General features: G+C 40.3%; 1 protein-coding gene across 1 annotated transcript in view; it reads left to right on the top strand.

Annotated features, from left to right (window-relative positions):
- The window catches only part of LOC123246072 (Fc receptor-like protein 4), a 90276-nt gene extending 74392 nt beyond the window's left edge, over positions 1-15884 (top strand). Inside the window, exon 7 of the mRNA XM_044675020.1 lies at positions 15721-15884. Within this exon, the coding sequence (XP_044530955.1) occupies positions 15721-15884 (164 nt within the window). The remainder of the gene's footprint in view (positions 1-15720) is intronic.
- The last annotated feature ends 644 nt before the right edge of the window (positions 15885-16528 follow it).

Genomic DNA, 16528 nt, shown 5'->3' with positions numbered 1-16528 from the left:
AAAAACAATTGATGTTTTCAGACTGAATTTTCCAGTATGTTGTATTTAATATACAAGACTGGTCATTTACAAATAACTATTGTACTCCTGTATATTAAGATGCTATCAAAGTATTATTATTAATCGTGATGAAGACTATTCAAGTAGTGGGTTAAAATAAAAAATTTAAATGGTATTAAATCACAGAATATTGATGTGAAGTAATGCATCTTTTAAAAAAAGAACCCTTATATTCTGTATAAGAATCAATACTATGTATTGGTTCCAAAACGGAAGAGCAATAAGAGCTAGGTAATTAGGGTGAAATGACTTGCTCAGGGTCATACAGCTAGATTGGACTCCAGGACCTTCCATCTTTAGGCCTGATTTTCTCCCACTCAGCTACTTAGCTAACTACTTCTAGCAATGCACTTTTAGCCACAAAAAGACTGCCAATTAAAAGAGTACCACATGACTTCATCATTCAATCAAAGATTCATAGATTTAGATCTGAAAGATACCTTAGAGTTCCTCTCCAGAGCTGGGAAGGCCAAAGTTGCTGTGTATTACTCTAGAGGCAATAGGAAGCCACTGGAATTTATTAAGAGAGGGTCATTGTCATATCTGTGCTTATGGAAGATAATTTTATTACTTTGACAGCTCTGGAGAGGACAGTTTTGAGTAAGGACAGAAGACAAGGAGACCAATTAAGAAGCCATTGGAAGTATCTAGGCAAGAGATAAAAAGGTCTGGTGATAACGCTTTGAGTAGAAAGAAGAGGTAGAAACAGAAAGATTTAATGATTAGTTGGACAGAGGGAGAAGGAGAAGGAGAAGCTGAGTAAATGCCCTGGCTAAAAGATAGACGAGTGGGACAATGGTGGTTTTCTTGATGAAAATAAAGAAGTTTGGTAGAAGATAATGAATTTGTTTTAGACATGTTCAGTTTGAGATTTATAAATCAAAAAATTGGGAGACCCAGTTTCAAATATTGAGTAAAAGGATGGGGATATGGGACTAGAGCTCAGGAGAAAGGGTCTGGGGCTAGATTAAAGAAATGGAAGTCATCTGCTAATTAAATCTATGAGATGATGAGCTCGCTAAGAAAATGAGGGAGGAAGAAGATTATAAACATTCATTAAGCACCTTCTACATTCCAAGTGCTCTTCTAAGTACTTTACAAATATCATCTCATTTGATCCTCATAACAACCCTATAGAGCAGGGGTCGGCAACCTTTTTGGCCATGAGAGCCATAAACCCACATTTTTAAAAATGTAATTTTGTGAGAGCCGTACAGTGCTCACAGTGTGCACTCTTGTAACAGCACCTGAAAAAAAAATTGACTTTATGGCTCCTGCAGAGTCATATCTGGCCCTCAAAAGAGCCAGATATGGCTCGAGAGCCATACGTTGCTGTCCCCTGCTATAGAGGAACTTAAGTAACTTGTCCAGGGTCATATAGCTAGTAATGTTTAGTTTCCAAAGTTGGATTTGAACTCATCTTCCTGACTCCAGGTGCATCACTCTATCCCCAGAGTCATCTAACTGTCTGAGTATAGAGAGGGGAGGGAAGAGGGCCTAAGATAGAGTATTGGGATGAGACCTGTAAGAAATTAAATTTAGGTTTTATGTTAAATGTGAGAATTCTAAAGTAATATTGAGGTCCTGATTTAAAGATATTATAACTTAAGTCAAAAATGACTTTTTGTAACTTTATTTACAAAGAGGTAGAAAGAATGAAAATGGAAAAGGTAGCTAAAGACACAGGTTTTAACAAACCTACTAGCTCTTTTCCAGTGAAGTGAGGTTCATCCCTGCAGGGCCTTCCCCATATCCAGTGGTGTCTTCAGCTAGAGTTCTACCAATGCAGCCTCCTCCAAAGCCAAAGCAGGAATCTCCAGAACCACTCTCTCCAGAAGCCAGGAAAGGAAGGCCAGCTATTTACCCACCCAAACAAACTCCAAAGGAGAAGACGGAAGGCCAAGTCCCAAGACAAAGTCCTCCAACACCAAAGTCCAAAGGAGAAGGTCCAGGAGCAGTCCTCCAAGAAGCAATCCAAGAGCCAAAGTCCAAGCTCGCAGGTCCCCTTGACAGGAAGTTCAGAACTTTTTAGACTTTTTATAGTCCTGTTTTCATATCCCTTCCTGTCCCTTCCTCCACTTTACAGGAATTGATTGCAGTCTTTCAATTTGCCTAGCATTGCCCAGGGTGGGGCAGTGGCCTCTGGAGTTGTCACCCACTTTAGTAAGTGACTTACAATTCTCTTACTTCGTGTTAAGTAGGGGTGTTTAAGTTTTTGACTGATTAATTTAAAAATTGCTGATTGATAGACAAAGAAAGTTTGATTTACTCTTCACAGACTCATAGTTAGGAAGCATAATAAGCTGGCAAAGCAGCTGAATAATAAGTAGCTGGACAAACAGAAAAAAAAAGAACCAAGAGAACACAGAATCACAAAAATCTTAAGGATAGAAGGTATCTAGGGGAAGAATGCAGCTGGAAAATCAAGAAGGCTGACAACGGACAAAGATATTTAAAGTGTTCTGAGATACTACAGACACTTTGGGGAGATATGAACTACTTTGTAAGTGAAGAGTGGACAAATTAAGTTCCATCTGCTTTCTCTAGGTTACCTGACTAGCGGACTCTTCTTCAGTCCCCAATGAGATCAAATGTTTTGAGTGTACTTAGGAACTGATGGCTAAGTGTCCCTCTGAAGATGATGTTTTGCTTCAGTGGTGGAGATTTATCAATGGTTAGCTATTTAATAAACAAATGTAGGAATGACTAGGTGGCTCAGTGAATAGAATACCAGGATTGGAGATGGGTGGTCCTGGGTTCAAATGTGAACTCAGACACTTCTTCCCTAATTAAATATCAAATCTTAGAAGGTAAATGTTTAAATATATATTACATATATATTATATATGTTTAGAAAAGGTATTTGCCTCCATAGATGTCAATAGATCTAGAGAGCAAGATGGTACTTATTAGAGTACCTGGCACATAGTAGGAGCTTACTAGTTGCTAGCTGCGGTTGTTTTTGTAAGTGCCCATCGTCCTAAACTGAGAATCTTTCCAAGAATGAACTTGGATCCTCCTGTGACTTAAACAATGTTGAGATGGTCCTACAACTATAACTGTCAGGCTATATGGAGAATTTAGACAGGCTGTTGAGCCTTACACAGTTACCTTCTCTCCTCTTTTCCACTTATTTTTTCTCTCTGAATTCGTAGTATCATAAAGTTAGAGCAAAAAGGGAACTTGGAGGTCAATGAGTTTTAACCCCCTTATTAATAGGTAAGGAAACTAAGGCCTAGAGAGGTTAATTGATTTTTCTAGGATCACATATCTAATAAGTATCTGAGGCAAGATTCAAACCTAGGTCTTACTGATTCCTCTCTATTCAGGTCCAGTTCCAAATCCTCTAAAGTTTAGAGTCCAATAATGGGCAAACTTTTTAAAGAGGGGGCCAAAGGAAAGGAAATGCTCAGCTGTCAGTCTGTTTCTAAGGCAACTCTTTCCAAATTCCATTGTATTGTATCCTACTCATTTTATTCATCAGATTAGGAATAATGTTGTACTCTGTGTTAGAACATTTCAGGGCCCCCCCACCCCCCATATCTGGCTCGAGGGCCATAGTTTGCCCATCACTGGTCTACATACATACTTATATATGATTTACCCTAGTACAAATTCTTAAAAGAGCCTACTAATGTTAAAAGTGTCAGGTTATAAGGAATGCCACTGAATTCTTAGGATGGGACACCATGGGGGCTCCAGTGTGGTTAGCATTGTTGAGAAGGAATCCCGTAATACTGGACCTTCCATCAGGGAACTCAGTCTTTAATTCTAGCCCTGCTATATACTAACTATGTGACCTTAGGCAGTTACTTCCCTCTTCCTCAGCCCTTAGTTTTCTTGTTTATCAAGAGACACGTTGGGAGTTGTATAGATCTCTTGTATGTTTTCTGTCTCTATATCCTGTTTATTAAGTCCCTACTACATACACTGAGCAGGTAGGTGACTCAGGACCTGGAGTAAGGAACATTCGTTTTTATGAGTTCAGATCTAGCTTCAGACACTAGCTGTGTGACCTTAGGCAAGTCACTTTACCCTATTTACCTCAATTTTCTCAACTGTCAAATTAGCTAGAGAAGGAAATGGAAAATCATTCCAGAATCTTTGCAAAGAAAACCCAAAATGGGTCTGAGAAGAGTGAGATAGGACTGAAACTACTGTACAACAAGGTGTGTGTTGCACTCTACCAGGCAGCAGGGTTTAAAAAATAACTGAGATAGGTTTAGTGGAAACTCTTAATCTTTTCTAAACTTCTCATTATCCAGGTAAGGAATCTGAGGCTTAGCGGATTTAAGGGTCTTTTCTAAGTTACCGAGCAAATGATCAGCAGACCTAGGACTAGACTATAGGTCTAGGACCCAGACCTCTAGACTCCCAACCTAGGGGTTTTTTCCCCCACTGTAGCATAGATTTAGGCTAAGATTTTTGGTTACCCTTCAAATAATTCCACATTCTCCACCTACATAGAAGAGGAGCAAATGCTACAAGCAAGGCTGGATAGTACCATGGTCAAAGGCTCCCTCTGCTGACCAAAATGCTCCTCTCCCTTGCTTTGCAAGAAGACAGTTACTTCATTGGTGCAGTCCCTGTCTTGTTATTCCTGATGATATTCTTCCAATTTCCCAAGTTCCCACAATACATTAGGTGCTATGAAAATATCAATTAGACCCACTTGCTATTCTTCACCTCTGAACTGGGCACCTCTTAGTATTTACAGAGCTTCTCAGAGCTAGGAGGGTCCCTAAAGATTTGGTGGTCTCACTACCTCATTTTATAGATGAGGAGCTAGAAGAGGAAAGCAATGTGTAGAGGGTGAATAAATGAGCCATGTTGTGATTAGAAATTAATCTCCTGGCCCAATCCCAGGACCTGAGTCTTTAAAATGGGAAAGTGATGCTGACTGCTCCATCCCCTCCCTACCTGCCCTGTTTTAAGTCAGAAAATAAACATTTAATTAAGGGCTTTACTGTGAGCCAGGCACTGTACTAAGCTATGGAGAGAGGGAAAAGAAAGTCTGGTCTCAAGGAGCTCAGTCTAATAGGGGAGACAACGTGTGAACAACTAGGTACCACCAAGATATTTACAGGATAAGTAGGAAGTAAACAACAGAGGGAAGGCTCTAGGATTAAGGGATATCAGGAAAGGTTTCTGGTAGAAAGTCGGATTTTAGCTGGGACTAGAAGAAAACCAGGAGGCAGAGATGAGGAGAATACGCATCCCAGGCATGGGGGATCAGCCAGTGAAAATGTCCAAAGCCCAGTGATGGAATGTGGTATGGGAAGGAACAGAAAAAAGGTCAGTGTCACTGGATCAAAGAGTACGTGAGAGTGGGTGGGTAAAGCTTCTTAGGTATTCTTTAGAGGAGGGTCTTTTAACCTGGAGATCTCTGAACTTTTTTGTTTTTTCTCATATTTTGTTGCCTGTATTTTGATAGAATTGATTTTCTTGGTAATCCTATATATTTTGTTTTATGCCTTTAAAAATGTATTTATACATTTAAAAATCTTAATAAGAGGTCCATAGGCTTCACCAAACTATCAAAGGGGTTCGTGACACAAAATAGGTTAAGAACCCCTGATTTAAAGCATTTTACTCTCTGGTGTTTCTCTTGAAAGAGTCTATACAGGCAGCATGAATGCAGGCCATGAGAGGTTAGACTTCAGAATTTGTTCTCACCCATGTGGGCATCCTTTCATCCTTTCTTCCCAACCACAGTACTTTGTTCTGTGTGATTGCTTGCCATGTCTTACTATAGAGTCTAATTAGAGGATCTATGCCCATGCTGGGAGCTTCCTTTTATTCTTTTAATATTTTGTGGATACCAGTACAGTCCTCAGGCTATCCATCTGTTATCCTCACTCTTTCTACATTACCAGTCCACCACATTTCCTGCTCCTATTTCTTCCAATGACATCATGAGTATATGTATACAGAGTGATCCCCTATAAAACGCCCAGAACTCTCCATGCACTCCTGGCTACTGATTTCCCTGAAACCTCATGTTCCTCCTTCTCTAGCTACCCCCAAGACCATCCCACCATCCATGACTATCCTCCCACCATCCATGACTATCTCCCTCAATATCAATATTCTCCATATGTTTCTATATCTTACAGGAGCCTTTTCATCCCAAGTCCCCAAGCATCTGCCCATGCAGACTGCACCTTCCCTAGTAGAGCTACAAAGGAAATTTGAAGACTGTAATGTTCTCATTAGAAAGGGAATATAGGGTTGGACCCAGAGAAGATAAGGTGATCTCTGTCAGGTCCTAATACCCATCCCAGGCCCTATTGATTCCTCAAGATTAAGCTCTCCCTCCTATTTTTTCCAATAAATAAACTACTCTCTGGCTTATCTGGCATCATCCTGAGAAAAGGGAATAGGGAAGATGAAGATATTTTGCCCAGAAAAAACTTATGAAGTTGAAGAACCAGTAATGGGAGAAAAGAGTAAGAATGATGCAAAGAAAGGACAAATAAGGTCAAACAACCTCTGCCATCATTCCAGGCCAGTTTGCCATGTTGAAGTATCTTCCAAGCATGCAATAGAAAACAAGATGAATTTGGTATTAGAGGACTTGGATTAAAATCTGCTTTGACTCTGCCATCTACAAGCTGAGTGACCATGGGCAAGTCATTTAATCTTTCTGAGCCTTAATTTCCTTAGTGGTAAAACGAGAGTTAAGATTATTTGACCTCTGAGGTTCCATCCAGCTTTATATCTGTGATGTTATCATCCTTAACATTCTGCATGTAACTTGGGATTGGGGTTAGTGGCTAGGAAGAGAGAGACTTGAAAAGCCATCTCACCTGGAAGATGTCTGCCATTCATAAGGTCCCTGGGCAATTATCCATATGCCATCTGGATGAACTCAACCCAGCTACTGGGGAAGAATGAGAATGAAGTATAGATAGCTTCATGCCCCCTCACAGCTTACCTAGGACTATCAACAGCGGGAACCCAGATATTCCATGAATCATTTTATAGAATTTGACCTCTTGCTGTGGTCTGCTTGTCTCTGAAGTAACCATTAGCTCTGACCTCCTTCCTCTGACACCATATTTCTGGAAATTGGTTTCCTTCTTCAAGTCCTCCTGATTTATTAACTCTAACAGTACAAAAGTGTGGCTAAGGGCCTAGCCCAAATACTTATCTGTAGGATGCCTAACCCTGTTGCCATCATGGAACCCAGAAGCTATGCCCAGCTTATTTATGGGAAGGAAAGAGACAAAGAATTTTTTTAAAGAACTGTCTATTTCTGATGTTTTACCTCTTTGAACATTGCCTCCAAGGAAACCAGTCCCTTATCCTTCTGGTAAACCTGTTTTTTTTTCTATTTCAGGAATTATGACATTTGACAACATTGCCTAAGCCAAAAACTGAAAAACTGGTTTTAAAAAGGAAGGTGAGAGAGTAGTTCTTGCCCTGAATGGTACCTTGCTGTGCTTGGAGCACAGATGGAACACTTTATCCATTATTCTGCATTGCATCAGCTGGGGCCATCACAGCTATTGAAGTCTGGTAATGGCCAGTGGCTCAGTCTTTGTTCTCCAAGCATTGTCAAGACCTTGCCCAAATAAACAAACAAAATGCCATTTCTCCAATGATTGCATGACTTCTCCTTTGCTCTGATGGTCCAGATATCCACAGTAATATCACATTAACTCGGTATCTAGCTTAGGGTGGTTCCCAAATGGAAGCTATATGGGTAGTCTTCTGCTGTATCTCCCATCATTTCCCATTCACAAACACTGAGAGCTTCATTGAAACTGCTGCAAGAACTGACAGTTTCTAGGCCCTCTTATTCTCATCAGGGGAAGTGGGGAAAAATAACTTATCAATGTCACCTTGGTTGAATCCCTTCAACTCATTGGCCCACATGTGTAAGTTTCCTCATTTGTAAAATGAGAAGTGACTATATGGTGACTAAGGTCCCTTCTAGTTCTACATCTATAAATTCAATCCTTGAAGCTCGGATGTCTCCCCTAATGATCTCAATGAGAAAAAATCTGTACAATGACCCACCTGTACTATGCTAGGCACTAGGGGGAAGAGGAGAAGATGCAAAACTGAAATAAAATTTGCCTCTAAGGAGTTTAATAAAGATGTGTTATAAACAGGTAAAAATAATATAAAATAAATTTTGGGAGTGAGCACTAATGGGGTAATCAGGGAAGGCATCAAAGAGAAGGGGGCTCCTGCGCTTGGATTCTGAAAGGCAGAGGTAAGTAGAAATGCATTTGATGCATGGGGAAGACTACAGACCTCTCTTTATTATAAGGTAGATAAATGGCTTTCCCAGTTATATTGATCACCACTATACATACTTTTTTCTTCTGATGGGACAATCTCTTACCTGAAGGCAGTTTCATATTATCATTCTTTGGAGAACTCTTCAAAGGGTCCAACTCTACCCTCTTTGGAAAAAAAGGCATATATAGAGTACAATGATTTTGGTTGCTAGAGAAGAAAAGAGCAAATGTCACCAGCTCCGATGGCTTTACCTGGCCTATTTCAGTCTTGTTCCCAAGCTGATACACATGCCAACTAGAGGCATTTTGGAGCTGGGGCTGGGTTTTTTTAAAAGAATGTCTTCACTGCAGGCCCTCTATCTACCTAATTCCTTCGAAATTTAGCTAAATGGAATGCCTGAGTGATTTGATGGGAAAATTGTAAGAGGTAAAAGGAATTTGGGACTACAATTCTGACAAGGACAGTAGGAGAAAGAGATATTCAAAGGACAAATTTAAGCCTAGTTAGCTGGCTATGGGACAACTAAGTGGTACAATGAATAGAGCACAAAACTTGGATTCAGGAATATCTGAGTTCAAATCCAGCGTCAGATACTTATTAGCTCTGTGAACCTCGATAGGTCACTTAACCCCTATTTGCCTCAATTCTTCATCTATAAAAATAGGGACACACTGGAGAAGGAAATGGCAAATCATTCCAGTATCTTTGCTAAGAAAGCCCCATGGACAAAAAAAGTGCATGGGGTCACAAAAAGTCAGACATGACTGAGTAACTGAACAACAACAATATGCTGGCTATGAACAGCTGACTGGGGTTTGCATCACAAGAGAACTAAGAACAGTCTTAGGATTAGCAAATTAAAGAGCTGGAAGAAATGTCTTCCTATGGAGAAAAATCTATACCACAAATGAAGATTAATTTGTCAAAGCACAAAACAGTAGTAAGTCAACAAAGAACCTACATTGTAACTGAAGATTTATAAATGACAGCATAAAACTGTGGCCCAGCTAAGCAAAATCATAGCTGATCACCAGAGAAGAGGGAGAGCAGTTCAGCAGAGATGGCCAAAAGAGAGCATCAACATTATATCACCAGAGGATAATAGTTTCCCCGCAGTGTTGGTCCCATGTTCCCTATTGACGGTTCTCAATTTGTGGGACATCTGTACCTATTTTTTGGTCACAAGTGCTCACTCTGTGCCCCTTTGGCACAATGGTAAGTAAGGTGGCAATTGGTAGTAGGGTATATGTTGCTGTTCTGTCATTTCAGTCCTATCCAGCTCTTCTTGGCAAAGATATTGGAGTGGTTTATATTTCTTTCTCCATCTCATTTTACAGATAAGGAAACTGAGTCAAACAAGGTAAAGTGACTTGCTAGGGTCATGCAGCTAGTAAGTGTCTAAGGCCAGAATTGAACTCAGGAAGATGAGGCTTCCTGACTCCATGCCCAATATCCTATCTACTGTGCCACCTAACTGCTAGCAAAGTAGGTAAAAATGACCCTTCTTGTCACTTACTTTGCTATGCTCTTTATGTATCTTTTTTTAGTGCATTTCCTGGTATTCTGAAGGTAATTAATAAATCTTTGATGTAGTCAATGATTAGTGCAACCTCTGGCTGGTCTAGAAATATTAGGCATATTGTCAAGAGCTATGGTTTTGAATGGGTACTGACCCCACTCCCCAATGCTTCAAACCTGGGGTAGATTCTGAGGACTCATGTGTGCAGGAGATCCTATTTCTTAGCTCCATTTATCCAGGGGTCCCTTTTTTCCCTTTCCTCCTCTGTGTCAGATCCTTCTGACCACCAATCTATTATCCTTTGCCTCAGCAGATATTTTTGCTTCTTTGTTCTCATAGGGTAAACCTTCCTGCATTTCTTTTTATAAGATCATTTATTTTTTTCCTAGTTAATCTGGAATTAGAGAGACATGTGTTGAGTGCCTTACTTTCTTCTAAGAAGGAGAACAAACAGAGATTAAAATTATTTATGCATGGTAAAAAGAAAGCTGTGCCCTCCTAGCAGTTCACTGAAAAATTCTTTCTGCTTTCCCAAAATTCTGGAAGCATAATCCTTAGTCTTTTGTCACTCTTACTAGTAATGCTTGTAGCCAAATCTTTTGCAGTATTCTTCCCCCCTTCATTCACAGTTTCTCATCTGGTTAAGCGTTGACAGTAGCACCCCACTCCTTTTTTATCTTATCCCCTCCTCCTCCTGCCCCTGCTCCATGAGTTCAACTTCTTCATATTAAATCCTTCTCCTTGATTTTCTCATTTGTAGAATGGAGATAATGATAATTGTACTCTCTTTCTCCCCATGCACAGTAATTTTTATTTACTTATATGTTTGTTTGCTCCATTACAGTTCCCATGTATCCTTCTCCCTCTTTTCCCTCTGCATACCAGAGAAGTCATCATTTGACAAATATAGATAGATATGTATTGTGTTTTGTTTGTTTCTGTTAATCAGTTCCTTCTTTGGAGGTGGACATACATAGGTTATTCTTTAAACAACATTTTTGTTGCTGTATAGAATGTTCTCTTAGTTTGTTTGTTTTGCTCTTCATAATTTCATGTTGGTCTTTCTGTGTTATTTTAAAATTAAGCAGTTCATCATTTCTTGCCATGCAGAAGTATTCCATCACAATCACATACCATAACTTGTTTAGCTCTTCGCCATCTAATGGGCAACAGTTTTTAGTTCTTTGCCACCACAAAAAGAGTTGCTATAAATATTTTAGAACACATAGGTTCTTTTCCTTTGTCCCTGGTCACCTTAGGAAACAAGTTTAATAATGATATTGCTGGATCAAAGAGTATACACAGTTTTACAACTCTTTCAGCATAATTCCAGATTATTTTAAGATGAAAATAGATAATGACTGTAAAGCACTTTGTTAACTGCAAAGCTTATACAAATGTGAACGAACTATTTAGCTCCTACTTAGCCTCCCAATTTCTACTAACGAGAGAAAGTTGAGTGTAGAGGGTTGAAACGTGTTTAACCCCAGAGCCTCCAAACTAAGTTCATCCCTAAAATCAGAAGATCATAAAAGTTTTCATTCCAACCAATCTGTCTTTTTCTTTGTAAAGGCCATTGCTAAAAGATAGTTCATCAGATGATATAAATTCAAATTACAACAATCTAGTCAAACAGAAGAAGAAACTCAAGCACAAAGAAATGAGGTGACTTGCTCAGGTTCATGTAAGCACAAAGTAGGATTTAGACCCAGGTTCTTTGATTCCAAATGCAAGTAAAGAATTTTTTTCTTCAAAAATTAAAAAAAAACACAACTTGTTTCTGCAACAAAATCCCAGGCCCAATTCCCTTGTAGTCTCCTCTTGAGGAAGGTAGAAATGGGTCATGAAATGAGGAGTTTGTACAAAGAGGGCCAGCAACAAACTGTGCAGGAGACTATGGCAGCTACTGTCCATCCTCTGAGAATCTAGCTCTGCCGTCTGATTTACCCAGCTAATGACCAACAGCCCCCATCTCAGTGTCGGGTTCTTGGAGGGGAGGGAATGAGTAATAAAGGGGTCAATGAGTTTGAGTGACAAAATGTTGAGAGGTTCCGGTTGGCCGTGGCTCCTACTCATTTGGTTCATGGGAGATGAGGTAAGCATATTTGAAAAGAAGACAAAAAGAAGAGGCAGAAATGGGCAGGAGGGGGATGTGGGAGTAGGCAAAGAAGCTGTGAAAACCCCAAATCTTAGCTGCCAGTGACTGACCTTTTGCAGCTAGAGTGGCCCAGGACAATGGATGCCCTGCTAATGGAGGGAGACAAAGGATTAGAGACATTCTTGAAGGGTAGGAGGGTCTGGCTCATTTTATATTCAGCCTCACAATAATTATGCCTTACATTTGTAGTGTGCCTGGCAATCCACAAAAAAGATTTCTATTAAGTATGATCACTAATAATATATAACAGTGCTTTATATAAATAGTAATAATAACATGATCAAAATTGACAACTATGTAAAGTTTAAAGGTGTGAAAACTGCTTTACATACATCATCTCATTTGATCCTCATAATAACTTTGTGAAATGTGTGGTGAAAGTGTTATCCATTCTACAGTTAAGAAAAGTAAGATTCAGAGAGGTTGTGACTTATCCAAGTTCACATAGCTAGTAAATGATCCTGTTAAGACTTCAGATTCTTATCTAACTCGCCTTCAGCCCATTTACTCTTGCTATGCTCCATCAAGGTCTCCAGATAAGAAGACCAGGGGAACTTTACAGTTGGCATTGTTCCCATAATTCTTATAGGAATTAGAAATACAGCAGGATGTAATCAAAAAGAGCATTGATTCACTGACTCATAGCCTCAGTTTCCTTGTTTGTAAAACTAGGAATAGAATCATAGAGGAAGAGAATCATAGAGACCCAGAAGGCACTCTGTCTATCTTACAGGCTTGTTGTGAAGGGAAAATGAGATCATGTATTTAAAATATTTTGTAAATAATAAAATGCTATGTAAATGTCAGCTTCACCTTTCTGAGCTTCAATGAGTGTTTCGGACTAAATTAGCACTAAAATCCCTTCCAATAAAAAAAAAAGGCTATAATTCTATGTGGTGGAAAGAGTATTACATTTGGAATCAGAGGACCTCTGTTAGAATTAACTACTAATTAACTACGTGACCTTTGGCAATCACTTCTTTCTGGCCCTTAATTTCCTCATCTGTCAAGATTGTGTGTGTGTGTGTGTGTGTGTGTGTGTGTGTGTGTGTGTGTGTGTGTGTGTGTGTGTTGGGAGAGGGGAATAGAATAAGAATAAATGTTGGATCAGATAATCTCTCTAGCCTCCATCCTAGCTCTAATAGCTACAGTACTACTACTTGGGTGGTGAGGTTCCTGCAGGGAGAAGGCCCTGCTTTCAAAGGTTCTCTGAAGTCTCATGGTGAAGGAATGAGTTCAAAGTCAGGTTTTCCTGAATTTTACAGAGATTAAAATTGTAAATAAAATAGCTTGATAGACTTTGAGAAACTTTGGCATTGCTCTCCTCCATCCTCTAACCCAGTGATTCCCGAAGTGGGCGCTATTGCCCCCTTGGTGGGTGCTGCAGGGATCCAGGGGGGACGGTGATGGCCATAGGTGCATTTATCTTTCCTATTAATTGCTATTAAAACTTTTAAAAATTAATTTCCAGGGGGCTAAGTAATATTTTTTCTGGAAAGGAGGCGATAGGTCAAAAAAGTTTGGGAACTGCTTCTCTAACCCCTTGTCACCAGCAGCAGCAGCATCACCAAGGTATCACACCCTGATCCCATTCCTTAAAACAGTCTTACACCTATGTCTTAAGGAACAGATACCCAAAGAGAACTGTAAAGGGACCAACTAGTTTTCCCAGGAGTGAAGGACAAAAAAACCTAACTTCAAATACAAGGGGAAAATCAGTGCTGCAGTCTTCCCCCAGGCTTCCTTTCTGGGTTTTTTTTTTCCTTAAAGGAAACTATCAAAAAGGCAAGTGAGGACAAAAACAGAAAGCAAACTTTTTTTAGTTCTCTGGGCTTGGCTGTCTTCCTTTTTAGGAGTTTGTGTGTTTGGGATGGGTCAGTTGTGTCAAATAGCATGTATCAATTAAAAAACCCAAACCCTTCTTCAGGGTTCTCCACTCTCTTGTTTTCAGCAGCCCTGGTCTCAGCACCCGCCCTGAAGCTGGTTCCTGTCAGTCCAGGACTTCCTGGACCACAGCAGACCCAAATGGGTAGTAGAATTTCCTCCTATCATAAAAGACTGGGTTCTATTTTTAGTTCATGTCCATGTGACTGGCCACCTCTAACTTCCACAGCTTGTGTTTTCCCCTAACAGTCATTCAAAATTGAATGGAAGTAAAAGTAATCTCTAGAGCTCTTCAAGAATTTTTTCAACCATTTGTCTGGGATGAGGAAGGATTTCCTGCTCAGGTCTGCCTTAGACTAGAGGATTTCTGACTGTAAGATCTATGTTTCTAGGACTTTATGCTTTCAAGCAATGTCTAGTAGTTTGCAGACCACTACCTCCTCCTTAACATTCCTGAATGTGCTCGAATTGAGACCCGATTATTAAATTTTCTTGTGTTTTTAAACCCTTACCTTCTGGCTTAGAATCTTTACTAAGTATCAGTTCTAAAGCAGAAGAATAGTAAGGGCTAGGCAACTGGGATTAAGTGACTTGCCCAGGGTCACACAGCTAGGAAGTGTCTGAGGCCACGTTTGAACCCAAGAACACACATCTCTAGGCCTGGCTCTTTATCTACTGAGCCATTTAGCTGCCCTGATTGTCAAATTTTCAATGTATGCATTTATACCTCAGAATCAACAAACCCTACAAATCAGAACTTGATTTATTGTTTTGTTAATTCCTTAGAGGAGTGATGAAGAAAATGTGAAGCATGCAAATTAAGTTAACATGTGTCTTGTTAGTATATCTTTTTTTTTTCTTCCAGAAAGTGGGTTGTTAAACATTGACCAGAATATACCTAGTCTCTGCTTCCTGGAGGTCTTTTAGCAGAGGCAAGAGGCAATATACAATTTGTGGAATTGTATATTATAGGGAGGCTCCACAGGGGTAGTGGTTAAGCTAGATGGTTTCTGAGTTCCCTTCCAACTCTCAAAATCTGTGATTCATTAGATTGAAGAGTGCCTTTAGTGATGCAGATTCCATGTTTTCACAGACATTCGTGGTGACTGAAAAATTCCAAACATACTGCAGCTATAACGCAAGATGTGCTGGTAAATGTTTAACTGCCTCTCTGAGGGGGAAAAAAAAAGTATATACCACACACTTCTATGTTTAATTTGCATTACTGACATTTTCCCCATCATTTTTTAAAAGTCTAGCTAGACAATCAACAAAGCAATAAAGCAAGTCCCAGAATATAGTGTTTGCCGATCTGCAAGTTATAAATTCTCGCCCTGAACATTTAACCATCATCTTGAAAGCAGGTGCACGCCCCTGGTCATAACCCAAATATGGCTCAGTCCACAGAATCCTGGCCCCTCTGTAGCCTGTATCCTTTGTAAAGCCATGAGACTATCATTATCTCTTGGGATCCATCCAAGCGGCATACCCTACATCTTTGGTTCTCATCATTACTGTTGGACGGGTCCTATGAGTACAATCAGTCAGGAGCCAGAAAAGGTTACTGGAATGGGGACTCGTTTCTTTTTCTTTCCTTTTTTTTTTTTTTTAAATTTAAATTTCCTTTTATTTCCAGACCTTTATTCTCTTCTTGACATCTCTTCTTCCCTACCACCTCCAACTCCCATTGACAAAGCAAGGGGGGAGATTCATTAGGAACTCGAGGCTCAGATGTGTTCCAAGTCATTAAGAGGCAAGAGAACCCCTTTGGAATCAGTCATTAGAAACAAGGCTATCTCGGAAAGCAGTTGGGTAATAAGTTGTCATGCTGTCCGCTTGTGCAGAGGAGAAGGCTACCGGTATCGGAACGGGAAGTGGGATGAATTATTGGAGAAGGGGCTGGCTGGTGGGAGAGCACTGAGGAAAAGCCCCAAGACCCACCGGAAATATTTCAGCTATTTTTGTGGGACCCCGGCTCTGTCAAAACGGCAACAGCAGAGGGCAGCATAAAACCACTGAAACACAGAGCCGAGCTGGGAATGTCGCACTGGCTGGGGAAGAGTCGAGGAGGTGCTCGTTTGGAGATCAAGGCTTAGGACAAGGAAGAAGCAGTTCAACTCAAGAGAAAAAGCTTCCGTCTTCCAATTTACTAGTCTAGGCTGGAGACTGGGTTCTTTTGAGTCCTGGACTTTGACGAGCCGCGTCCTCTACCGGAACCTCTGTATCCTCACCATCACACCAGGTGACCCATAAGGTTTGTCCCGGGTGAAATATTTGGCAAGTCTATAAAATGGAGTTGCCTGGGGACATGGCGTGTTTGGCTTTGGAAAGGGATAGGAGGAGGAAGGCAGCAATGACCCTAGAAGTCTCGTTATGGCTGAGGGGAAGAAAAGTGAGATTTGATTGTCTTCAGACCCCTGGCTTCTCTATTTCGCTCACAAGGCAACTTCCTAAGCCTCTTCTCACAGTCCAAGCGTCCCACGTAGGAAGGAGGAGAACCATCACTTTGGCAGTTATCTCCATTCTTTATCCCTGCTCTATTCTACCTCTTCTCAATGTCCTGGGCACCTGGAGACCAAGGACTAGCTTGCTTTCTGAACTACATGTGAGACCCTAAAGCAGGACAAATTAAAATTAGACAGGGCAAAGGAGGT

The sequence above is a fragment of the Gracilinanus agilis genome, chromosome 4 (genome assembly GCF_016433145.1).
Source record: "Gracilinanus agilis isolate LMUSP501 chromosome 4, AgileGrace, whole genome shotgun sequence".
Lineage (NCBI taxonomy): Eukaryota > Metazoa > Chordata > Mammalia > Didelphimorphia > Didelphidae > Gracilinanus > Gracilinanus agilis.
Note: the sequence above shows the minus strand (reverse complement) of the source record. Positions and strands in the feature narration are given on the sequence as shown.